Source organism: Peromyscus californicus, unplaced genomic scaffold, assembly GCF_007827085.1.
Source record: "Peromyscus californicus insignis strain IS unplaced genomic scaffold, ASM782708v3 Scaffold_13__1_contigs__length_99412109, whole genome shotgun sequence".
In the NCBI taxonomy this organism is placed as follows: Eukaryota; Metazoa; Chordata; class Mammalia; order Rodentia; family Cricetidae; genus Peromyscus; species Peromyscus californicus.
Window position 1 is genome coordinate 92,147,191 of NW_026294424.1, and position 25,725 is coordinate 92,172,915.

General features: G+C 47.1%; 1 protein-coding gene across 2 annotated transcripts in view; it reads left to right on the plus strand.

Moving 5' to 3' along the window:
* Positions 1-9,206: 9,206 nt before the first annotated feature.
* Positions 9,207-25,725, plus strand: part of Cds1 (CDP-diacylglycerol synthase 1) — a 67,772-nt gene continuing 51,253 nt past the window's right edge. The window contains exon 1 of one of the 2 annotated variants that reach the window (XM_052735523.1): positions 9,207-9,451. In XM_052735523.1, the coding sequence (XP_052591483.1) occupies positions 9,335-9,451 (117 nt within the window). In that variant the 5' untranslated portion in view covers positions 9,207-9,334. The remainder of the gene's footprint in view (positions 9,452-25,725) is intronic. The other variant, XM_052735522.1, reaches the window with a different exon arrangement.

A 25,725-nucleotide genomic window follows, 5' to 3' on the forward strand; every position in this document is an offset into this window, starting at 1 on the left:
TAACTTTTACTCCCACAGAACTGCAAAATAACCCGGTTGAACAAAGACAGGCAAAGTTGTATTCCCCAGTTGCCCTTCAGTGGAACAATGGCTAAAGAAAATGTGGTCTGTTTATCCGATGGAGTACTGGTCAGCACAGAGAAAAAGAAGAGAAGAAAAAGGAAAAAAAGAAACCCTGGTTCATATATACATGATGGAAATGAAAGCCATTATGCGGTGTTAAATAAGCCAGACACAGAAAGACAAACACTGCATACTCTCGCCCACATGAGGAAACACATATGTCAGTCTCATCGAAGAGAGGATCAGAAGAGTGGACACCAGAGGCGGGGGAGAGGGATTGTGAAGACAAGATAACAAGGGACACAAACACGGGAAAGAGTTCTGATGCGTCTTTACACATGGGTTAACAACCTACAAGATAATTCACAACGAGAAGAGAACAATTCCCAATGCATGAAAGTGATGACTGGATGAGGAGAGGAAAATACAGACGTGACCATTACGTATTGAACATAGACTCTGACACATCATCCTGCATCACCCATCAGTATCACAAATATGTGCCAAGATGTGTCAATTAAAAGCAAAAAGAAAGTTGTGGAACAGCGAAGAAGGAACCAAAGCAAAGAAAACCAGGAGTGATGACATGTCACAAGCGATCGTTTTCAATCTTCAGTGAGATAGTACATGTGACTATTAGTATTATGATATCATCTGGCATTTTTCCTGTGAGTGGGTGGATTAATACTTTCAGACATAGGATTTATGTTTTTTTCTCTTAATGTTAGTGATTATGAAACTGACATTTTTCAAAAACTGCATATTTCACTGTAGGTTGTGCATAACTCATGAATTTATAAATTTTTACCATTTTGGGTGCTCTCATTCTGTTTTTAGTGTTATTAACATTATATTTAATGTTTTTATATAACTTTCAAATTTTTACAAAATCTTTACCCTTTTCTGGTTTCATTTATAGTTTCGTGAATTTTTAAATGTAGGCTATGTTAATAAACACAGAAAAGTAATTTTAAAGGGTACACTTCTGCAGAATCAGGTATTACCAAGCAAGCCTACTGGGCATGCCCAGAGCCTATTGGAAGGACAGCTAAGAACCTCTTCTGCTCATTTCAAAACTTGACCAATTTTCCCTCCCCTTGCTATGTTTATGATCGATGTGGTAGTTTGGATGTAATTGGCCCCCATAATCTCATAGGGAGTGGCACTATTAGGAGGTATGGCTTTGTTGAAGTGGGTGTTGGAGAGAAGTATGTCACTGTGGGGGTGGGTGCTGAGGTTTCCTATGTTCAGGACACCCCCCCAGCGTCATTCCACTTCCTGTTGCCTGCAAGATGTAGGACTCTCAGCTCCAGCACTATGTCTGCCCGCATGCTGCCATGCTCCATCATGATGGTAGTAGACTGAACCTCTGAAACTGTAAGTGAGTCACCCCAGTGAAATGTTTTCTTTATAAGAGTTGTCATGGTCCTGGTGTCTCTTCATAGCAATAAAAACCCTAAGACAATCACTCTTTTCATTTTGAAACATGCGTGAAGCACCTTTGGAATATTTGTCAATGAGCCCATAGATCTTAGTAATTTCTTCAGCGTACTCATAGCAGACGGATACTAGTCATTTATCTTGACAAGACTGCCAAGTAACAAGGCAGATTTGATTACTTCCCTGGTGAGGGCAACTCCAAACTTTCACCTCTGGAAACCTCTGCAAATCCACTTGTAGAAGATGTTTTCGCCACATCGCTAATCTCTTCCTCAAACATACTGAAAGTAACTTGATGAAACCTAGTAAGAGTACATTTGTTCCCTAAATTCAGTGGCCAAGTGTTTACAATCTGTACCGGATGTTGAAGGGGAGTTAACAAAAACGAGAAACAACACAAAACCCACTGTTGCAAAAATAAGAAACAAATCAAAACTCTTAAGCATTTTAGGTTAGCAACATTCCCGGCCCACCCAATTTCTCTGATGGTTTTCCTGCTTTGGGCTCCTCCCAAGTGTTTGGAAGCCACAGTGGAGAGTCTTGGTCCTTATAGCAACTTCATATATCAAGCTTTCCCAAGTAAGTGCAGAAAAATGCATCAGATGGTAAATAACTAAACTGTAAATTATTGTTATGGGGCCAGATGAGATCAACTTACTCTCCATAATTATTTGGGTTATTAATGTTAATTTGATGAAGAAATCAGTAAAGTCTCTAAAATAGGATCAAATATTTTTAGTGGATCACACTGTGGGAAAAAAGGGGGACCAGACAATCGGTGGTATAAGAAATAATGTAGAAGTGTTTTGTAATGTGCAAGAATAAAACATATTCACTAGTGCAGCATTTTTTACAGATTTATTTTATTTTTAATTATGCACGTCTGTGTGTCTGTGTGTCTCTGTGTGGGTATTTGCACGTGCACAGGTGCTTGCGAATCCAAAAGGACTCGTGGATCCCTTGAAGCTGGAGACACAGGCCATTGTGACCTGCCTGGCGTGAGTGCTGGGAACAAACTCAGGTCCTTGGTAAGCCCTCCTAACCACTGGGCCAGCTTTCCAGCCATAGCTGTAGTAATTTCTTTAACATGATTCAGGTGACTATATTTTCCAAAGCAAAGCTGAGGCTTTATATAGTCTAACTGAAGATTTTGCAGGGGGGTGGGCATAATAATATGTAGATGTGAAAGTTTGTCAATATTAAAAAAAACTTAATATGTACTTACATATTTAATAAATACATTGTATTTTTTAAAATACAAATGATTGGAACCATCTGGAAAAATCCAAGATATGTGATCTTCCTAACCCAGAGTAATTAATCTTGAAAACGCTCTGTTTCAACGGCTCAAGGAAATCCTCATTTAAAAATTGTACCACGGTTTTATGTCCTGTATTAGTTAAGTTTCCGATGCTGTGAGAAAATCAAGTTGAAAGTAGGAACGAGTGATTTTCCCTCGTAGTTTCAGAGGTTTCTGCTCACGGTCGCTCGGCCTCTTCCTGTAGGCCGATGGTGAGGGAGAGCGTGAGGGACCTGCTACTTACTGTCTGGTGGTCGGGAAGGAGGGAGGGGGGAGAGAGGAGAGGGAAGAAGGAGGAAGAAAAGAGGAGAAACAGGAAAATAGAAAGGAGAGAGAGAGGAGGAAAGAAGGAAGGAAGGAAGGAAAAGAGGAGGAGAAGGAAGGGAGCAGAGTCATGGTCCCAATGACTTGACTCCTCTCCTAAAAGGCCCCCTCTCCTAAAGGTTCCACCATCTACCAATAACACCACGGACTGCCAATCAAGCCTTCAACACATGGATCTTTGAGAGTCCAGATATAAACTACAACAGTGACTAGCGGGATTGTGGCAGAGTGTTTCCTTAACACAATCAACCAGGGTCCGTTTCTGTCCCTGAACCTGGGAACCTCATTACCTGTGGATTCCAGCAACGTGCTGAACAGAGATGATTGATTTAGTCTGCAGCAATTTGCTGACTCAGTCCTGATTTTGTTTGGTTTTGGTTTGATTTTTGCCTTTGTTGTTTGTTTTGCTTTGTTTTTAGCAACAGCATCTCAATCATTCTTATTTCAGGCTGGCCTGAAATTAATTAAGAAGCCCAGCTTAGCCTCCAACTCACAGTGATCCTCCTGTCTCAGACTCCCAAGTGCTGGGGTTCCAGGTATGTTCCATGCCTGGCTGCGACCCAACCCTTCCAACAGTGGTTCTTTACTTGATCCATTTCCCAAAAGACACAAATCCACCTATATTTGAAGAACAAAATACTCAACCACACAGTATCAGAGGCATGTGTATACTCACTCTCTTTTGTGTGTATTTAAAAACATAATACTTTTATTTTTGCCTAAAATGTGCTTTTGCTAGTTGTCAAACGAAAGTCATGATTAAGCACCCCATCCTTTAAAATTACAAACTGCAAATTTATAGAAAGTGTCTGCCATCTACTTCACAAAGACATGAAATCACCAACCCATGATTTTCCCAGGGAATATAGGATTCATTGAGGGAGCCAAAGTGTAAGGCATTCCACAGTCGTCACACTGTGTACATGGACATGACTGGTTCCAGTGGACAGTGGGAGTTCTGGGTTGTTTTTGCTTCCTCTCAAGGAGAGAACGCAAATTCTTCTGGCAAGCTGATGATTTCTTTGTTTACAAAGCCTCTTTTACTTTCCACCTTCTCCACCACAGCAATATTAGCATATCCTCCCTTCAAGGTCTTCTGGGGTATGGCAGTGACTTTAGAGATCAAATAGTGTTCTCTTTCAGAATGTGGATTTTAAGAATATGAAAATAATAATAGGTCACACTCATGTGCTCCTCCGCTATGGCCAGGCATGCTCTCAGGAGTGAACATAAACTAACCAGTTTATTCTTCATAAAGATGGTGAAGGAAGTGATGTCTCCATTTTCCTAGGTAGGTTTTCAGTACCAGGCATGGAATCTCTCTTGTTGTATGGGTCTTAAGTCCAATTAGAGGGTAGGTGGTTATTGCCAAGTAATGTGTACTACCGCCGCACCAGTTGGGTGGTTATTGATGTAGTTCGCAGGTGTCATAGTTGGGTGGGACTGTTGGCTGCTTCTCTTCTTTGGAAGTTGCATGGTGCCTTCTGATGCCATAAAAGGAACTCTTCAGGGAGGGGGCATTCAGGTAAGTAGCTCAGGGGCCTTTGGGTCCTATTTCTGAGGTGCATGGTGTCTTTAGCAATAGGGAATCACTTTCTACTTCTAGGGGGTAACCTAGGGTAACAGTGACTGACTTTATATTTGGAAGTCTCTTAGCCCTAGCCAACACCTCAAAAGAGGGCTTCTCCCATGAGGTGTTGGGATTTTGTTTAGTGGTTTCTCTTAGTATTCTATTGCTGTGAAGAGATGTCATGACCACGGCAACTCTTATAAGAGAAAGAATTTAATTGGGGCTTTCTTACGGTTTCAGAGGTTTAATCCATTATCATCATGGTGGGAAGCATGGTGGTACACAGGCAGACATGGTACTAGAGCAAGTAGCTAAGAGTTCTACATCAAATCCACAGGCAGCAGGAAGAAGAGAGGGCCACTAGGTCTGGCTTGGGCCCTTCAAATCTCAAAGCCCACCCCCAGCGACACACTTCCTCCAACAAGGCCACACCTCCTAGTTCTTTCATAGAACCACTCCCTGGTGACTGAGCACTCAAATCAAATTACATGTATTATTTCTAGGGAAATAGTTAATCATATGACTCCTTGTGGCCTTTTTAGCCATCTATTTTGTTATTTTACCTCTCTCCCTCCCTCCTCCTATATTGAACTTTCCCCCTTTAAATCAGAAATGCTTACCTCCAGCTTATGTAGAGAGCTGGAAGAGGTAGCAGAGAAGATAGGTCAGGTCCCAAAAGCTAGAGGAAGGGTGTCCAGGCAACCAGAAACACTTGGTGAGGTGGAGCTTTCCTTCCCTAGGCAAGCTGGGGATAGCACAGGGTCTGATGTGGGAAGCAGCTCAGGTTCCCACCTGAGGGGGCAACTTTCCTCAGTCTTGAATCCTTGGGAAGCAGTTCTGGGGGAGCAGTAGCAGGTCTCTGTACACCTTGTTTCCATGGTTGTGGGAAACAGAAGTTAACACCAAAGCCAAAATAGACACCATAAAAATAATACCATTGCCGGGGCGGCAGTGGCGCACGCCTTTAATCCCAGCACTCGGAGGCAGAGCCAGGCGGATCCCTGTGAGTTCGAGGCCAGCCTGGTCTACCGATCGAGATCCAGGACAGGCACCAAAACTACACAGAGAAACCCTGTCTCGAAAAACTGAGAATAAATAAATAAATAAATAAATAAATAAATAAATAAATAAATAACACCATCACCACTTGCTTCTCACACTGCCCAGCAAATCAAATCCCTTCCTAAGAGCTAAGTAATTCTAAGACCACTGACGGGGAAACTCTCCAAACTAGCCAAAAGTGTCTCCTGGCCCAGCGTCTGCCATGCGCTCTGGGACTCCTGGAAGCCCTTCAGCAGGTCAAACCATAGCAGGAGTGACAGGTGAGGCTTGGGAACCATTGCATGTCAGATTTTGTGTCATAGAACACAAACGTAATAAGTGAAGAAGATGAAAGATTTAAAAAAAAGGAAAGAAAAAGACCTTGAAGAAAGTCTGCAAACAGAAAGTGCATTAAAGCCAGTTGCGGTTGAATACATTGCAATATATTTTAATTAAAATACGAAATCATTACCAGAGCTTCTTTTAATACATGTTAAACTTAATGTCCTTTTAAAAGTAAAGTGAAAAATTGAGAAAAGTAAATACCCATGTGTATTAGTCAAAGTTCTCTAGAGAAATAGTACTGATAGAATTAATCTGTCTTTATCTGTCTATCTATCTATCTATCTATCTATCTATCTATCTATCTATCTATCTACCTATCTATCTATCTATCATCTACCTACCATCTATCATATCTATTATCTATCTACCATCTATCTATAATCTATCTACCATCTATCATCTATTTATCTATCTACCTACCTATGAGATTTATTAGAGTGCCTTGCAGGATATGTTCTGAATATTCCAACAATGGCTGTCTTCTGATGTGAAGTCCAAGAATACAAAAGTTGTTCAGCTGGTCTTCAGTATACTCAGGAATTCCAAAGAAGGCTCTGACAACAGTGAAGGAGTGAACTTGCCAGCAATGGCAAGCTCAAGTGAGAGCTTCCTCCTCCCTGTTCTTCACAGAGGCTGCCCCCAGGTGTGGCCCAGATTTAGGGTGGTTCTTCTTACCTCAAGTGATCCAATCAAAAAAAAAAAAAATCCCTCACAGGGTTTTAGTTCCAGATGTAGTCAAGTTGACAATCACAATTAGCCATCACACCATATATGTCAAAACATAAAACTCAAAACATGAACACCAAATAATTTCCCATCAGGCCATACACTGCTATCCATTTGTTTCTCATTCACTTCTTCAACAGACACTGCTGACTGTCTGAGGGTAAGGGCTGGCTCTGCGGCAAGACCTTAGTCTGTGGTTCCATCGATCATTCAACTAGAGTCAATAACTATAATGAAGACAGAAATAAATTACCATCTCAGCCAAAATACGGAGAGTGGCAGAACTCACCGAAGGGCGGGAGCTCTGGTGGCTCTGCACTCACTGTCCCTCTTCCCTGGGTGGAGAAACACGATTCTGTTATGCTCACTGTCTTCTCTCGTCCCTCTCGTCCCTCTCAGTAGGCTTTACCCTCATCCTACTGCAAAGAGGGAAGACAGAAAAAGAACACTGAGGAGCTGACTGGGGGAGGGAAAGAGAAGTGTTGAGCTCCCTCCCTGGGCCAGGGTGATGAAGGGCTAGAGTCTGTAACAGCTAGAAGGGCCCAGGAGGCCAGCCTTCTTACTATTCATTTTACAGATGGGGACACAGGGCTTATCACTTACTCAAGGCCACAGAGATAATGGGCACTACTGGGGCTAGAACACTCGCTCCCCAACTTCGTGGAAAAGTTTACAATCCTCCTTTCTGCTGGGTGGAATCCATAGAGTCAACCCATCACAGCCTTCTGTGGCCTCTTCTGCTGTTATTTTATCTTCCTATATGAAAGCACTTTATCAACCGGGCGGTGGTGGCACACGCCTTTAATCCCAGCACTCGGGAACTACAAGGAGAAACCCTGTCTCAAAACAAACAAACAAACAAACAAAAAGATTTAAATGAAAGTATTTTATCTCAAAAAATGTAGAACAATTAACCTAATTACTCGAGGTCTTCTGTTTTTACCAAAACAAAAACAAACAAAACAAACCCCAAAACCAAAACCAAATACACACACACACACACACACACACACACACACACACACACAACATGTACATCACTTGTAAGATTTATTCTCATACCTTCCATTAGTTTTAAGGGATATTTATTTACGTGTATGAGTGTAACTGGAGAGATCAGAGGACCGCTTTCTGGAGGCAGTTCTCTACTTCCCCCATGTAGGCAGGGCTTGGGAATCGAACTTGAGTCATCAGGCTTGGCTGATGTCTACCCGCTGAACCCTTTCCGGCCCTTCTCAATTATTTTTGCTACTCTGCTTACAAAGAACAAATTATAATTTCTCTACACTTTTGGAAAATGAAGCTGGTAACCCTAGCTGAACTTGACGGTTTTAAAGATCTGTTCGGCCAGACAAAGAAATGCCAACAGAAATCTGTTTCTCATTGTGTCTTTCTCTGACGTTTGAATTTTGCTGGCTAGTTATTAGACTTTAAGAACAACATATTCCCCATTTTCACCTTGTCAGTAATGACCTGGGAAATTGTTGACTAGTTACAATGACGGTGCTCCTTTGACCCTTTGCGGAATGCGTGTGCTGCCTTTAATAACCAGCTAGCAAACGCATGTAAAGAAGACTAAGCACCTGCTAACAGGATTTAGGCTGGAATTAACGCAGATCATGTGTCCATCCTGTTCCAGCTTAAAGTCCCAAGGTCCTTCCTTGTCTTTCGGAGACAAGGTTGGCGGTGGCGCCCTAAGGCATCCAAGGTTCTCGGTGGAACCTACGGTCGAACATTTTGTGAGATTCAAACACCCGAGTTTCCCTGGTACAGAACCTCGGTACGGACACTGAAACTATTAGCCAACTCATCCCCAGGCACCGGGGGTGGCAAAGCACGGGCTGGAACGCGGAGCCAACGGGTCTGTCCTGCCGAGCAAGTTTCTGCTTGGGGACGCCGGCGAAGCTCCGCCACGCCGCGGCGTGTCAAGCTGGGTCGAGTGCCTTGAAGGAGTCGGCTGAGCGCCGTCCCTGCGCGGTCGAGGGCTTCCCGTCCCTGGGGCTATCCTCCCCGTCCTCCAGCCCCTGGCTCGTCCCGGGTCCCTAGCCCAGGGCGCACCTTTCCGGGCCCCCCACCTGCGCGCGGGGCGGGGCGGGGCCGGGCCGGGGCGGGGCCGGGGCACTGACGTCACCGCCCGGGGCGGGGCCTCGGGCACCGCAGTGCAGCGCCCAGGGGCGGGGCCTGCGGCGCGTGACCGTGCTGCGGGAGCTCGGCGGCGGGAAGGTGGGGCGGGCGGGCCGGAGGGCGGGCGGGCGAGCCGGCGAGCGGGCGGGCCAGGGTGGCGCGGTCGCGAGGCGCGAGGGAGGGCCGGGCTGCTCCTCCGCCCTCTGGGGCCAGTGCGTGGAGCCGCGCACCTGGCAACGGCGCCGCGTCCCCGCCCGCCCGCGCCGCCCCGCACCCCCTGCCGGCGGCGGCGGCGGCGGCCTCGAGCGCTCGCTCGTTGATGCCGTTCTCGGGGTGACCCGGCGCGGCTCCGCGGTGGCCGGGCGCTAGACGACGCCAGCCCAGCGACGCGGGAGCGGGACATGCTGGAGCTGCGGCACCGCGGGGGCTGCCCCGGCCCCGGGGGAGCGGGGACGCCGCCACCCCGCGAGGGGGAGGCGGCCGGCGGCGACCACGAAACCGAGAGCACCAGCGACAAAGTGAGTGAGGAGTGAGTGAGTGGGGCGGGGCCGGGGCCGCGCCCCCCCGGAGCGGGCGTGCCGCGGGGGTCCTGCGCGTCGTCCCCCCCCGCTCCGGGGAGTGCGAGCTCCGCACTTGAACCTGACTTCTTCCCCGGATCCCCCGCCCCCTGCACTCCTCCCCGCTCTGGGGTCGGGATGGAACCCGTCACCGCGGGCGCTCCGGCTGCCTTGTGGCCGCCACCTCTCTCGCCTTTCCTTGGTAGGGCGACAAAGTTGGGAGTAAACTTAAGACGGGCACCTTGGGCTCCGGGCTGTCATTGGAGCCTGACGCAGACCGGCTCTGGAGCTGCTCCAAGCTGCGCTTTCGTTTCTCTGTTCTTTTTCCGGGCTGATAGATTCCGGAGGGTTGAGGCTGCCGTGCGCGGGGAGCACGTGAGTGCCGGGCACACAGGGCAGTAGTCGTGCCACCGCTGGTTTTCATTGAAGCGAACAGGCTAATTCCAGACTTGACGTACCCCTCACCTTTAAAATAGATTAACCTTGCATGCAGAGGTTAAGGCTACAAAGAGTCAAGAGTTTAGGTGTGTTTCCTAAACTGGTGCCACTAAGAACTTTTGGAGGAAAAAAAAAACCCCGCAGTTTTATCCCCGTATGAAATAGGTAGATTGGGAAATTGGGCCAGAGAATGCATTTACTATAAACGCTTATGTTTACAGAATTCCACTTTGCTTGAGAAACTCAAAACTGTTGAAATCATTCTTAGAATTCTTTTGTGGAAGATCAGGTGTGGTGGCATTTGCCCGGAGTCCCAGCACTAGGGGACAGGGAGAGGTGGAGGCAAGGAAATCATTCTCAGCTCTGTAGTAAGCTCAACGCTGGCCCCGGTATCAAAAAAGAAACAAACTACTCAGGTTGTCTTGGGATGGCCCAAGGTCAAGCTCACTGCGTTTTGGTACTGGAACCTAACTTACCCATCTCTCTGCTGTTCTGACACCCCTGGCAGCCTGATTGTTCCTCTCAAAACTTATGTTAATGAACTTGATGGAGCTTGAGTTACTAATCTGTGCTAAGATAACACGGAAGCAATAAATATGACGGTGATTTTAGGACCCAAACTTTAGACTCAATGAGTTGACTACTGCTTTCCTATTCTTGAGGGGAATGAGGATGAAGAGAGATTCTGGGAAGTACATGTGCCAAGGAAATAGACAAAATACAGTTTCCAGCTCTGGAAAGTTGAAACCTGGAAGCAGTGGGCCAAGAACAGCCTTTGTGAAAACTGCCTTGGAAACTAGACCAAAAATAGAATTAATTAGGTTGGGATTTTGTTTTATTTAGCACTGGTATCCTTTGGAATCAAGGAAATACCAGCCTCCTCATGTTGACTTCCTTAACTGGAGAAAGCTAACGAGCTCTTATTAAGACAAAACATGTCCTGAAAACGGGAAACGGTGCATAAAATAGCTTTTGAATTTATTTGCTTACATTTCAAACACCATAATGTATTTAAAATAGGAACGATGTCTGTGGAGTCCTTGGACTCATTATAGTCGGCATCTCCCTTGGTGACTTGTTTACCCCGCTGGCTTGTGTGTTTCTTTATAAGTGCTGTGTTGTTAGCTGCCATTGATAGATATTTTGGTGGATGTGGTTTTTCCGAGATGAAATGTGTCCATCCGTAACTCGTTTTGTCATGAGTTCTTAGATGAGGGTGAGCTTGTTCAAACTGTGCTGAAATGTTCCCGTACTTCCAGAGCCCCGTCTCAAGGAGCCCTTGACTTGCTAGGCTCTAAGGCCTTGAGCTGTATCCTCTGTCTGTCCTTTCTTATCAGGGTGTGTATTTGAACACACCTATATTTCCAGGTCAAGGGCTATTTTTAAATCAGTTGCCTGTTGGAGGCTGGTTAATATTTGGTCCATAGAAACTCTTTAAGTGCTGTTCTGTTCAAGAGCCAGTAAAGAAGAAGAAGGGGGGGGGGGGGAAACCTTTTGAAATTAATGCAAGAAGTGGAGGAGGTGCTTTATATCCTGCTGTTAAACTGCACTCCCAGGCTTTGCCATTTTGTAGCCTTTATAATGGTATTGTTAATGTGACATTACCATTGTTCAGGACCCCGAGACTTCTGCCCAGAGAAAGTTCCGTGTTCCAGAGAATTAACGTGTGAAAAAAGTGCTCCTTAACCTCGAGGAGAATGTTCCAGGACTTGAAATGGCCGAGTAGTACTCCTCAACAGAGAACAAGGACTCCCTAGCCCAGCCCTACCCTGGAGCCTTGTGTGGGTTAGATTCAGTAGACAGCTGTGAAGGCCTTGTAAGCATTGGGGGGCCTGAATGAACTCTAGTTGGAGAATGTAGGAGAAGCTTTAAAGAGGGTTGAAGTAGGAAGTGAAGATGCCTGGGAATTCAGTCAGGTGGACTAGGGTTAGGACAGGGGTTAGAACAGGGGTTAGGGCAGGGGTTAGGGCAGGGTGTTCTAGGCAAAAGGCATGCAGAACTGCTTCTTGACTCAACACAGAAGTTAGTTTGGAAATCCCAGAGCATAAACTCGGCCTGTTTGGAAGGTGGGGTTGGCGCTGACCAGCCTGGTAGCCTATGGTGTTCCTCTTTATTCATGGACTCTGGGAAGCTGCTGGACTGGGCTTGGTTGTTGCTTTGGTTACTGGTTTCCTCTGAAGTAGCTCTTCCTGTGTAGTCCAGGCTGAGCTGGAACCCACCATCCTCTTGTCTTTGCCTCTCTGGTGCTGGGGTTGTGTGTGTGTACCACCACACCTCTCTTGCCACTGGAAACTTGTGTAGAGACATGCATAGCTCAAGAGCAGTGGTCTAGAAAGTGCTGGAAGGGGGGACTCTGAAAAGGAGGGCGTTGCAGAGCTATCTAGGGGAATTGATGGGCCAGTTGTCAGTCTAGGGGAGATGGTGTCCTACAGTGGAGAGAAAGCACGTTCTGTCAAAAGATGGTGGTGGGACCATGACATCAGTCATGGCAAGTCTAAGGAAAGAGTGCCCATGTTAGAAAAGAGTTAGGGATGTAAAGAGTAGCAAAGGTGAAGATCCTGAAGGCTAAAAGAGGAGGGCCTGCTTGGAAGGTGTCCTCAGTAGCACTCTAGAACACAGGCTGAGACGCACACAGGATTTAGCCAAAGATCTTAGTGGAAACCAGGCTCTATACTAGGGAAGCGAGAGGAGCACACTTGGTAGCTGTTATTGGGAGGTTTTAAGATAGGAGGAGCAGTCCCTCCAGACTCAGGGAGCTGTGCAGAAGAAGGGGTGGAGAGACTGTAAGAGCCAGAGGGGATGGATGACTCACCACAGGACTCATGCACGTATGAAGTCATTGGAGACTGAGGCAGCATGCACAGAACCTGCATAGGTCCGGGCTGCATGGGGTCCCAGCACGGAGAGAGGGGAAGTGGACACAGGCTCCTACCCCTAACCAAGAAACTATCTGCAACCGATACCTACTTGCAAAGAGAAGATCAGCTCTCTCCAGGAGAGTGTCACTGGGTGTATCAACCGTATCCCCGGGCAGGCCCCAGGTCCAGGAGTTGTTGGCCAACACGGAATGAACTCAGTGGTAGTTTTGTGGACTTCTTGTTTCGCTTTGGCTTTTTGTTTTGAGAGAGAGGGAAAGAACATAAAGTTGGGTGGCTAGGGAGGTGGGGAAGAACTGGGAGGGGTAGGAGGGAGGGGAAATATGATTAAAATATATTGTATGAAAAAATTTTTTCATTACAGAAGGATAAGCGAAGATGTTGTTTTCGGTGGAGAGAGGTGTGTTCTTAGAAAGAGGTCAGTGAGAGATGAGATGCTGACATGGGTGAGTAGGCTTAAGCACTGGGCAGGAATGAGTGGAGAGCACAGGGTAGTGTACATATATACCAGGAAAGCAAAGATGGACGTACACTTCTTCATTGAGGAAAAAAAGCAGAAATAGAGTCCAGAACCATTTTGAAAAGCAGAAGAGCAAGAATCCAGGTGTTTGCCTTGGGCCCTCCACTTTCTCAGTCCAACAGGGACTTAGAACCAGTGAGCACTAATGAATCTAAGAAACAAATGAGCTTAACCAAACACACTGGTGGTTTCCTTTTTAAGGCTCGGGACATTAAATGACCAGGAAGCAGCTAATAGATCTGTGAAAGCCAGTGCAGATTGTTAGCACCAAATCTGCATGGTTGTTAAGTTCTAGTAAGTCACAGCATTTGATGTTTGTAAGGGGGCTCAGTTCAGAGGCTGTCCTGGGCTTTTTCACTTGCTCCTTACGGTGTGTTCAGAGTAATAGCTGAGGGGAAAAGCAGCTGGTGCCCACAGTGGGAGAGCAGGTGTGACAGAACTGAGAACTGGGATTGTGAAGACTTGCTTATGATGGGTAACTGTAATACAAATGTGTGGAGCCGGGCGGTGGTGGCGCACGCCTTTAATCCCAGCACTCGGGAGGCAGAGCCAGGCGGATCTCTGTGAGTTCGAGGCCAGCCTGGGCTACCAAGTGAGTTCCAGGAAAGGCGCAAAGCTACACAGAGAAACCCTGTCTCGAAAAACCAAAAAAAAAAAACAAAAAAACAAAAAAAACCAAATGTGTGGAATTGTGGAACAGCCAGAAGAGTTTTGAGGAAGATCAGCATCTTTCACTTGAATGTTCTGCCTGCCAGTACTTCCTGTTGACGGCTGCTGTGTCGTTGAAACGCTTCCTCTAGGTCCTCAGAGGATCAGGGCCTTCCTGAGCAAGTGTGTTCAGGAATAAGCTAGGCCACTACAGTCAGTTCTAAAGTTGTAGATGTGTAGACAGAAAGCTGTGAGGAGGTGAGGATTGGTCCTTGGCCATTTAAAAGTTTTCTTTATATTTGGGATTTCTAAAGAGCAGCCTGGTGTTACTGCATGAAGTTTTACATTTTGGGTCTTGACTTTTAGCAATTCATCTTACTATTTTGAGAAGTTTCCCACAAAATATTATCAGCTGTCTCTAACAAATTATCTGTTCCACTAGAGTGGACTTTCTGATGCAAGCAGCCAATGTTTGTGCATGTCATAACTGTACCAGGGAAAGGTGGGACATTTTGTTTATTTAATTTTTTTTTAACTCTCTAGAGGTCTTTTATTTTTGTCTACCTGTTATGCTGTGAATTCATAGGGGCTGGTCTCCAGCGGCTCAGACTTTCCCATTGGTTCTTGCCAAGTGTGCTTCTCTAGGTGAAGCCGGCTGGCATGTCGGCCAAACCTTGTACCTCCTTGCTTCCTTCTTTTCCATGACCCGTCTCCCCTCACTAATTGATGTTGCTCTTGGCTCTTGAAGTGCTAACTGTGGTCAACAACCATTGGTTCTCTTGACAAGAATCTTGGTTTACAGTAACAGTGCAAGTAGCACCGCCTCTTCCCGTTCCATCGTGGTGACATTTATGGGGCATCCTTGTTAAGTGTCCTGGGTCCTCATTAGCACCGTGTCACCCTGTGTTTCTGGAGGACACATGTCCCACACTTCCCTTTCCCTTTGTGTTGATCACTTTGGCAGTTTACTGGAAGATGATCGTCCTGGCCAGAAGGAGGTGGGACAGTTTAGAGTGGTCCTAGAAAACCATCTTGTAAACACTGACAGACACTAACAGAGTATCATTCCTCTGTGTTTATGTATTGACAGATCTGCATTCTTGTAAGACAGACATTTACATATTCATAGATGACTCAGCTAAATACATGGGTCGTCAGTGTCTGTCTTCCCTCAACTATTCTGTATTTGAAAATTCTGCTTAAAAAATATTTTAATTCAGTGCGTTGAAACAGGCCATTCAGGATCTTTACCAGCTTTCTGAGACTTAATTTGGTTTTGTGCTGTGGGAAAATGATGGTTACGTGCCTCTCTAAGCAAGGCTCATATGAGATGGCACCCTTCATGGCTGACATGGACTTGCCTCTCTAAGCAAGGCTCATATGAGATGGCACCCTTCATGGCTGACATGGACGTGACCAAAGGTTGCTTGTTGTCTGTGGAAAGTTCCAGGTAGGAAAATCGCTGGGAGTCCTTTATGAGACAGGTGATTTTAAATGGCACGTCCCTTAGTGGAGAGGAGTGGGCTGGTGACAGGGCAGCCCTGCATTTCTCAGAGCAGCCAGCACATGGACTTGTGCTGCAGCACTGGCGTGCTCTGTTCTCCTACGGTCAGATCTCACCATGCTGTGTCCTGAACTCCCAGAGGACCAGTTCAATGGGATCATTCCTGAAGGGTGCTGGCATTAGTTGTCTCGATATATATAAAATATATATATATAATATATATATATATTATATATATTTCTCCCACAGGGGAATCAGACTTATTCTTCTAGTAATTGTTATATCTGCTTAAGAGTTTGTCAGAACTACCAAGATTTTAAATTTTGTTTTAAATACAACATTGAAATGCACTGAATGAAGAGTCCAATGTTCTGTGGGGATCTTATTTATCTTAAATGTTTTGTGAACCTGAAGGCTGCTTCCTGGCTGTGGTGGCTGTCCTTTTGTGTGTTAGGACTCTTGGTTAGCTGACTCAGGGCGGTGTGGGGTGCTGAAGCTCATGTCACTCCATCATCTACCTGGCACACAGGGCAACGAACCCATTGGCATTAAGGTAAGAGCTCACTGCCATGCCGTTTTCCTGGTCCAAGTAGGTTGTCTCAAATACATGCTGGTGTTGTGGGCAGTAAATATTTATTAAGCTCATCTTGGACTTAGCATTTCATCTCAATATGTAGAAATCCAGATGAGGAAACAAGGTATTTTCTTTGACCTACTTACTGGCAGGTAGAGCCTTTCAGCAACTGTATGGGATGGTGTGCTTGTGGAGTTCAGTGCTTGTGGATCCAGCACATGTGGATCCAGTGCATGTGGGGTCCAGTGAATGTGGATCCAGCTCATGTGGGGTCCAGTGCATGTGGATCAAGTGCATGTGGAGTCCAGTGCATATGGATCCAGCTCATGTAGATCCAGTGCATGTGGAGTTCAGTGCATGTGGATCCAATGCATGTGGATCCAGCTCTTGTAGATCCAGTGCATGTAGAATCCAGTTCATGTGGATCCAGTGCATGTGGATGCAGTGCACATAGAGTCCAGTGCATGTAGAGTCCAGGCATGTAGAGTCCAGTGCATGTGGAGCCCAGTGCATGTGGAGTCCAGCACGTGTGGCACTCACTGGAATTCTGCACATACTACTGTTAGCACTACATTTAATAAATGCAGGATTGATGCCTGGCACCTTCCAGCTGTTGCCTGGGTGACTTTTCTTATTCTTTCTCCTGATGGATTTACCACATATGTTTTCATCCTGAAACAGTGTGTTGTTTAGTTTTAACCCTTCCTCCAGATCTACACATAATTACCATCATCAATATCTAGCCCTTAGTTTTAAGTAATTATAAATAGTCTGCTAAGTTTGTTTTGCCCTGTGATGTGAGCTTGCAAATATTTATTGGTGAATGGCTTGGAAGTGAGTTACAGATACGCTGGACACTCACTGTGAGCAGAACCACACCTCTGTCTTTTCTTTCTCTTTTGCTTTCTTTCTGACAATGACCTGAGTAGCCCAGGCTGGCCTTGAACTTGCTGTGTGACAAGGATGACCCTGAACTCTGATCCTCTTGCCTCTGCCTCCCCAGTGCTGGGATGAACGGCCTATCTAAGCCTTAAATCTCTTAAAGACATTTTCCTACATAGCCACAATACTGTTACAAGTTTAAAAATTCGCAAGTCTCATGTCGCTGGTTACAGTGGCATACACTCATGCTTCAGACTAGTTGAGAGATTGAAATGAGAGGATCACTAAGCCCAGGACAAGTCTGGGCAACACAGAGTCATTAAAAAAAAAAAAAATCCCTATTCTAGTTTTCTAATTGTCCCCAGTGCTTCTTTCGGAGCTCCCCCTCCCCCAAATCAGGATCCTAGCGGGAGAGTACCGGGAGCAGGTATAGTTATTCTTAGTTGATTTACTGGGTTTTTTGTTTGTTTGTTGACAGTGTAGTGATGAGAAAATGGTGATGTCTCTGGCGAAGCATTAATAAAAACTCAGGTAAAGCACACATTTGCTAGCGTAATGGTAATTAGCATTTGAATGAAGCCCATCAGCTGTCTGAGTTTCTCTGTGTCGTCCCCTTAAGGGATCTTAGTTCTAATTTGGGACTTGAGACTTACATAAATGACACCATTAGACATAGTGTAATTTTAAGAATGACGTGTCTCCAGGGAAAGGTTACAGCGAGCCGGAACTGCAGGGACGTCTTAGAACAGGGCCTGAGTTTGGGTGGGATGTGAATACGGCCCATGGCATTAGTGGTGTGGCCGTCCAGGAGGCTGGACTTCCTCACGGCTGTCACAGAGATGGCCATCACCAGCCCCTCAGCATGTCCAGTCCTCAGGTGCAAGCAAAGCCCTGGTGGGTGGAACTCTGGCAGGTGGAGAGGCCAGAGAACTGAGTCAGGTAAACTCGGCAGAGAGGCGGTTGCTGGAGGGGTTCTCTGTGTGGCAGATAGGACTGTGGGCGCTTTTTGGTGTCTCATTTCTGATAACTTCTGTGTCGTATCGCCACCAACAGTGCCTTAAAACAACAGCAGCTTACTGTCTCACGGTTTTGTAATCAGCTCCCTGAAGTGAGCCTCATGGACGGAACTCAGGGTGTCCGCCAGGCCACTTCTGAAGGGAAGTCCTGTTTCCTTGCCCTTCTTCTCCTCGGTCTTCCTGCACACAGTGACTTGTGGCCCCTTCCTCCATTTTCAAAACCCGTTGTACTAACTTCTGCTCTCATATCTCCTTTTTATTCTCTCCCCTTGGGATTATATGTCACCCACCTGATAGTCCAGGATAACCTCTCCATCTCAAGGTTGGTTCCTTGGCAAATTTCTTCACTGTGTTTCTCCCTTGCGCTGTAACATAATGTGTTCACAGGCTTTAGGACGCAGATGGCTGAGAGATTGATCTGTGTGTAACTCTAAACCATGCTTAGCTCTGTGGGCTCAGGGACATCTCTTGGGGCCTCCATGTGGAATGGACCATATCCTTCACTACCCGGTCCTGCCCTCGTTCCGATCTTCTCAGTGTTCACTGTTGGGGAGAACCTTAGCCCTGTCTGGATCGTTCCTTTCAGACTCTCCAGTGGTACTCAGTAAATTGAACACATTTCGAGTGCCGTGTTGTTAGTTCAAGTTGCTATAACAGAATGCCACAGACCTGTCAGCTTAAATAACAGGAATTTATTTCTCACAGTTCTGGAGGCTGGAAGTCAACATGGACGTTGTGGCTGCTTTGGTCCTGGGTGAGGATGCTGTCTCAGATTTTCAGGAGGCACTGGCTGTCTTTACGTGGTAGAGAGAGGGCACTAGTTCTGTCATGAACTGGTTCCAGTCTCCACCCTGTGACCTCAGTATTATCACATTGGAGGTCAGCAGCAGAGTATGACCTGGAGGGAGGGGAGACAAATAATCCAGAGCAGCTACAGTCTGGTGAGTTCTGACATACTTTTTCCGTGTAGCCATCGCCACAATTAAAATAGTGAGCATTGTCTTCCGCTCCTGTTCGTGGTTCTTGCACTATCCCCAGTGCCCACTGCTTTATAACACTCTAAGTTAGGTTTATAGTCCCTGGGGTTTTACACAAATGGAGTGCTATACAGATATATATGATATATATATGTATATATACATACATATTTCAACTGGCCCTTTATTTTTTAATTTTTTAGAGAGGAACTAATGTCACTCAGGCTGGCCTCCAGTTGGCTTTGTGACTTTGAACCCCTGGTCCTCCTGCCTCCACCTCCCCACAGCCAGGATTATAGGCATGCCACCACACCTGGATATCAGGCCTTTTGATTTAGTGTAATTATTTTAAAGCTACACCCATACATCCTGTGTAGCGCTAGTTCACATCGAGAGTGAGCACTTCACTGCCTGGAAAACACCGTCTGCCCGTTTCACCTGGGGCTTTTGGGTTGTCTCTTGTTTGGTGCTACTACAAATACAGCTGCTATGAATCTGTGTATACAGCCACATACAGTAGGATATATCCTTGCATCTGTCTTGGGGAAGGGCCTGGGAGTAAAATGGCAGGGTCATCTGGAGAATATACATTTTATTTTCCAAGAAACTAGCAAGTTGTTTTTGGAAGCAGTTACCCTGTTTTACACTCCCACCAGTAGCATGCAGGGACAGAACTTCACAGTTTCCAACACCTAGTGTGGTGTATGTGTTATACGTGTGTGCGTGTGCGTGTGCGTGTGCGTGTGCGTGTGCGTGTGTGTGTGTGTGTGTGTGTGTATGTATACTTGTGTGTGTGCATGTGTGTGTGTATGAGTGTGTGTATATACTTGTGTGCATGCGTGCGTGCGTGCGTGCGTGCGTGTGTGTGTGTGTGTGTGTGTGTGTGTGTGTGTGTGTTTGGGTCTCTGTGTCACCCAGATTGGCGTTAGCCTCTCAGTGCTCCCACCTCCACCCTCTGGGACTTGGTTGGTGCCTCATGCCTGTCACTGTGGGCTGTGACTGTCATCTCCTAATGAGTGATGGTGCTGAGTGTCTCTCCTTGCACTTATTTGCCATCTGTGTGTTATTGTTGGCAGAGCGTGTCTGCTGAAATATTCGTTCCTGGTTTGTGCTTGTTGACTGTTCTTACCGAACTCTGAGAGTCTTTTGTGTGTCCTAGCTGTCAGGCCATCACCAGCTGTGTGATTGACAGGAGCCCTCTCCTATTCTAGCTGTCAGGCCATCGCCAGCTGTGTGATTGACAGGAGCCCTCTCCTATTCTAGCTGTCAGGCCATCGCCAGCTGTGTGATTGACAGGAGCCCTCTCCTATTCTAGCTGTCAGGCCATCACCAGCTGTGTGATTGACAGGTGCCTTCTCCTAGCTGTCAGGCCATCACCAGCTGTGTGATTGACAGGTGCCCTCTCCTAGTCTTTGGCTTGTCTTCTGATTCTCTTAGCAGCATCTTTCAAAAATCATTTAGTAAATTTTGTTTTCTTTTTTCTTTTATGGATCATGCTTTTGTTACCATATGTAAGAAAAGTCTTTGGGACCTAATCCAAGAGTAGAGATTTTATGGAATTTAGGAATTCTTTGACCGTCATTACTTAGGTTCTGTCTGTGTTGTGAAATCTGGTGAGGTCCTTTTTGTGGTTATTGCAGCCCGTCCTCCTGCATTGTCTTTACAGTGCTGTTGAGACAGTTGAGTATGTGTGTGCAAGGTGACTTCTGTGCCCGTGATTCTCTTTTGTTCCAGTGCCACATGCTCTCGATGACAGTGGCTTCCTAAGAACTTCGCCAACCAGCACCCGACGACCTTTAGCTCTGTTCTTTCAAAGTTGCCTTGGCTCTTCTTCTTTTTGTTTTTGTTTTTCGAGACAGGGTTTCTCTGTGTAGTTTTGGTGCCTGTCATGGATCTCTCTCTGTAGACCAGGCTGGCCTCAAACTCACAAAGATCCGCCTGGCTCTGCCTCCGAGTGCTGGGATTAAAGGCATGTGCCACCACCGCCCGGCATGGCTCTTCTATTTTTAAGGTATGCCTGTTAGGCTGCCTCCAGGCTTAGTGTTTGTGCACAGATTGATTTGGGAGCATACCTAGAGCTGGGTAAATGGCAGCTTTGCTTAACATCTCAGCCTAAATTTTCTCACTTATGAAATGGAAATGATTATTTCCTTTGGTGATCATACAAATAAATGAATCAGTATCTCGGAAGCATCTTGCTCCTAGTTCTAGAATTAGTTTCACTGTAGGAGCCAGACTTGCAGGTGATCAGGGAGATTCACTCAGCTCTCAGACGTCATGAGCAGACAATTTTTATGTGGGCTTTGTAGTTGGATGAGAGTAGTGCCCCCTACTCAGAAGTCCTCCTTCCCCCTGACATAGGTCCCAAGCCGGGCGATTTACCGAAGATTACCTGTATCGAGAGCAGGTGAGAATTTATCTTAGTGTGAAATTGCAGCAGAGCCAGCAGACTCGGTTCCTTCAGCCTGCCCTTGCTCAGTGCCAGCTCCTTGGAACCGGGAGCTGTGGTAGCCTGTAGTCAATTGACATCTTCTCTCCACAACGGGTGCACTAGAAACAAATGCAGACAACAGACAGGTCACTGCAGCAAAGAGAGTTCTGGAAGCACAGTTCAAGAGTAGCTAATCTAGAGCTGGGAGTCAGAGAAGATGAGAGTCTAAAGGTGTGGTCTTGATGGTGAGGTTGGACCATGGCCCTGCAGGAGCCGGGCTTGAGGAATGGTCAGGGAGGGTAGAAACAACGGGCAAGAGAGGGTGTAACTTTACACTTCGTACAGAGAATAAGCATCCACATGCAGGAGAGAGGGAGGACACTGTAACAAGTGGGGCCCGAGAAGGAGGTCTGGAAGATAAGGGTCCCTTCGTAGAAACAGCCAAAGCCACACTAAGTGATCTGGCTTCATCCTGGTGGTTTGGGTGGGGAGCAGTAGGATTGGATATGTGGCTTTGTAAATTGTGACTGCGGTGTGTGCAGCAGACTCAAGGGGGCGGGAGAGGAGGCTGAGGCACAGGGAAGGGGGGGATGCCCAGGGAGGCTGACGGTGATGGAGGGAAGCCGAAAGACAGGCTTGGTGCTGAATATGTGGACAAAAGAAAATGCCCCCCAAACTGATGCCCAGTTTTGTTTTGTTTTTCCAGACTGGGTTTCTCTGTGTAGCCTTGGCTGTCCTGGAACTCATTCTGTAGACCAGGCTGGCCTTGAACTAACAGAGATCTGCCTGCTTCTGCCTCCTGAGTGCTGGGATTAAAGGCGTGCGCCACCACTGCCTGGCTGCCCAGTTTTGTTTTGTTTTTTTATGTAGTTTACTTTTACTATTTGTGTGTGCGTGCACATATGTGTGCACATGCCATATCATATGTGTTGAGATCAGAAGACAAACTTTTCAGGACTCTGTTGGTTCTGGGGTCTGAACTTAGGTCATCAGGCTTGCTTGGCAAGCACTGACCATCACCGAGCCATCTTGCCGTCCAGATGCTGAGCTCCCGACTGGACCCATCAGTTCACTGGTTTGGCTGTGGCTTCTTCTCCAAGCAGCAGACAGGGAAGGAGGCAGCAGGCTTGGTGGAGGAGGCAGGTCAGTCGCTTCTGTTGCGTACCTGGTGATTTTCATGGAGACATACGTGGACATGCAGACTGGGTTCAGGTCCTGGAGCACAGAGAGATGAAAGGAAAGCCGTGTAGGCTTTGGAATTAGGGGCCCAAGATGGAAAGACCTTTGAGAACCATCTCTGACTACGGGCTTGGCAAGAAGCAGCTGTCACTTTGCTTTTCAAAACTGTGTGACTCTGCACAGCCCGTGTTAGTGCTGGGTGGCCGCTTGGTCGTCTGAAGTGATCCTTTGTTCATTCTCCTGGTGTCCTTTCAAGGTCACTGTCGTTGTAGCAGAGGATTCACACCAGGATTCCATTCTGATGTTTGAGTAATGTTGGTCTAATATGCCGTGTTTGGGAATTACTTTTTATTCCTTATTTAGGGTAAAATTAAATAAACTGAATTAAATCTTACATTTTAAATTGTTTCTCTAAAGGAAGAAAGATATAACCTGGAACTTTAGAAATGTAACTTGAGAGCATGGCCGAATGGAGGGAGGGCAGGGAAATGTTCCAGAGCATGGCCGCATGGAGGGGGGCAGGGAAATGTTCTAGAGCATGGCAGCATGGAGGGAGGGCAGGGCAGTGTTCCAGAGCATGGCAGCATGGAGGGGGGAGGGCAGTGTTCCAGAGCATGGCAGCATGGAGGGGGGCAGGACAGTGTTCCAGAGCATGGCAGCATGGAGAGGGGCAGGGCAGTGTTCCAGAGCATGGCAGCATGGAGAGAGGGCAGGGCAGTGTTCCAGAGCATGGCAGCATGGAGGGGACAGGACAGTGGTCCAGAGCATGGCAGCATGGAGAGAGGGCGGGGCAGTGTTCCAGAGCATGCAGCATGGAGGGGGGGGGCAGGGCAGTGTTCCAGAGCGTGGCAACATGGAGAGAGGGCAAGACAGTGTTCCAGAGCATGGCAACATGGAGGGAGGTAGGGCAGTGTTCCAGAGCATGGCAGCATGGAGGGGGGCAGGGCAGTGTTCCAGAGTATGGCAGCATGGAGAGAGGGCAGGGTAGTGTTCCAGAGCATGGCCGCATGGAGGGGACAGGACAGTGTTCCAGAGCATGGCAGCATGGAGAGGAGCAGGGCAGTGTTCCAGAGCATGGCAGCATGGAGGGGGCAGGACAGTGTTCCAGAGCATGACAGCATGGAGAGAGGGCAGGGCAGTGTTCCAGAGCATGGCAGCATGGAGGGAGGCAGTGTTCCAGAGCATGGGAGCATGGAGGGGACAGGACAGTGGTCCAGAGCATGGCAGCGTGGAGGGGGCAGGGCAGTGTTCCAGAGCATGGCAGCATGGAGGGGGCAGGACAGTGTTCCAGAGCATGGCAGCATGGAGAGAGGGCAGGGCAGTGTTCCAGAGCATGGCAGCATGGAGGGGCCAGGACAGTGCTCCAGTTTCATTTCTGTTGCGGTAAAGAAATATTCTGACAATAAGCGATGTTGCTAAGAGAAAGAGTTTATTTTAGTTTGGAATTCTCCAGTCTGTCACTGGCAGGGAAGTCACAGAGGTAGGAGTCCTGGACTGCTAGTTACACCATGTCCATAGTCAAGAGCAGAGAGAAATAAGTGCAGCCATGCTGCCTGCCTGCTTGCTGGCTAGCTTTCTCTACTCTCAGACCATTCAGGCCTGCCTTAGTTACTGTTCTATTGCTGTGATGAAAAACCATGACCAAAGCAACTTATAAAAGGAAACACTTAATTGGGGTTGGCTTCCGGTTTCAGAGGGTTAGTTCATGAACATAATGGTGGGGAGCATGGTGGCAGGCTGGAGCAGTAGCTGAAAACTTTACATCCTGATCATCAGGCAGCAGGAAGAGAAGAGAGAGAGGCTGAGCCTGGCATGGGCTTGTGCAACCTCAAAGCCCACTTCCAGTGACACACCTCCTCCTCTAGCAGTGGTCTGGGGTCTCCCATACCAACCAGCAATCGAGATAGGCCCCCACTGACATACCACGGGCCAGTCTGATCTAGATAATTCCTTATTTGCATTGTCTTCCCAGGTTATTCCAGGTTGGCTCAAGTGACAGTTAAAACTAGCTAGCACAGGAGGTGAAGTCTGAGCACAATTCTGTCACTGTCAACTGTACTTGGATGCGGTTTGCAAAAATGTCACTGATTTGAAGAAAATGACCTGAATTCCAGCCCAGTGGTTTTATTTCCAAGTAGAAACTGAAGCCTTCATTCCCTTGGGGTCAGGGCTTGGCCTGTGTTACACTGACCATTTGGGTCGAGGTCGGATGGATCCTGGAAGCCCCTGACCCCTGCTCTTGTGCTCTTTCTGTGCCTTTGTGGTTCCTTGGAGAGTCACTTCCTTTGTCCCTGTCCACATTTCAACCCTCCCACCTCTCCAGATCACTGGAGTCAGAAAAAGTGTCAAGAGCAACCAGTGCTTTGCCTCACCGCCCGCCTTCCGAGGAGTCGGGTGACCTGGCCCGCTGGCCACCTGTGGCCAGAGCCTCTTGAGCTGATGTCAGTCTACTTGTTCCCAGTCGACACTTCTCTGTTGAAGCTGTTTGGGGATCACATCTGTCTCACTTGTCATTTTTGGATAGTGACACATGTAATTTTATAACAGAGCTGTGTGTGGTAGACCGAAGTTTGATTCTCACTGTATGAAGTCTGAACATTCTGCCTAAATGCTAACGTTTCCTATGGAAAGCCGCCTGAGGGACCAGAAGACTTGATTTAACCCTGATAGCCTGCTGCTTGTTGGACTCTGCCGTGTCCTCGGCGTCATGCTCAATGCTTCCTCCTTGGATGTAGTTGCAGTTAAAATGGCGATAAAATTTGCCGAAGCTTTGGAGCTGGCCAAGGCTGAGTTTGGGTTGTTTCCAAGCCCTCTGCCCAGTGCCCGTCCTTGTCTGTTGGGATTGTGCCTTTCCCCTGAACTCAGCTCCCTCTACGTCTCACATCTGCAAATCACTTTCTTTCCTGAAGGTTGTTGGTTGCAGGAGCATGCAGGGCTAGGAGGAAGGGGTGTAAAGGAGGGAAGGATATGTCAAAATGGTACAGCAGATGCCATGTCTGTTCTTACAAATGCCTTGGCTGTCCTATCCTGAAAGTTCTAGGGTGGCCTTTGTCATAGAGACCCAGAGCCCCCAGGGCCTACCGCACAAACACAGTGCTTGCATATGTGCCCTTTTAGCTATCAAATGACTTAAATCTGGTAACTAAAATAACACTCTCGATCACGTTCATCTGCAGGAAAAATACAGCGT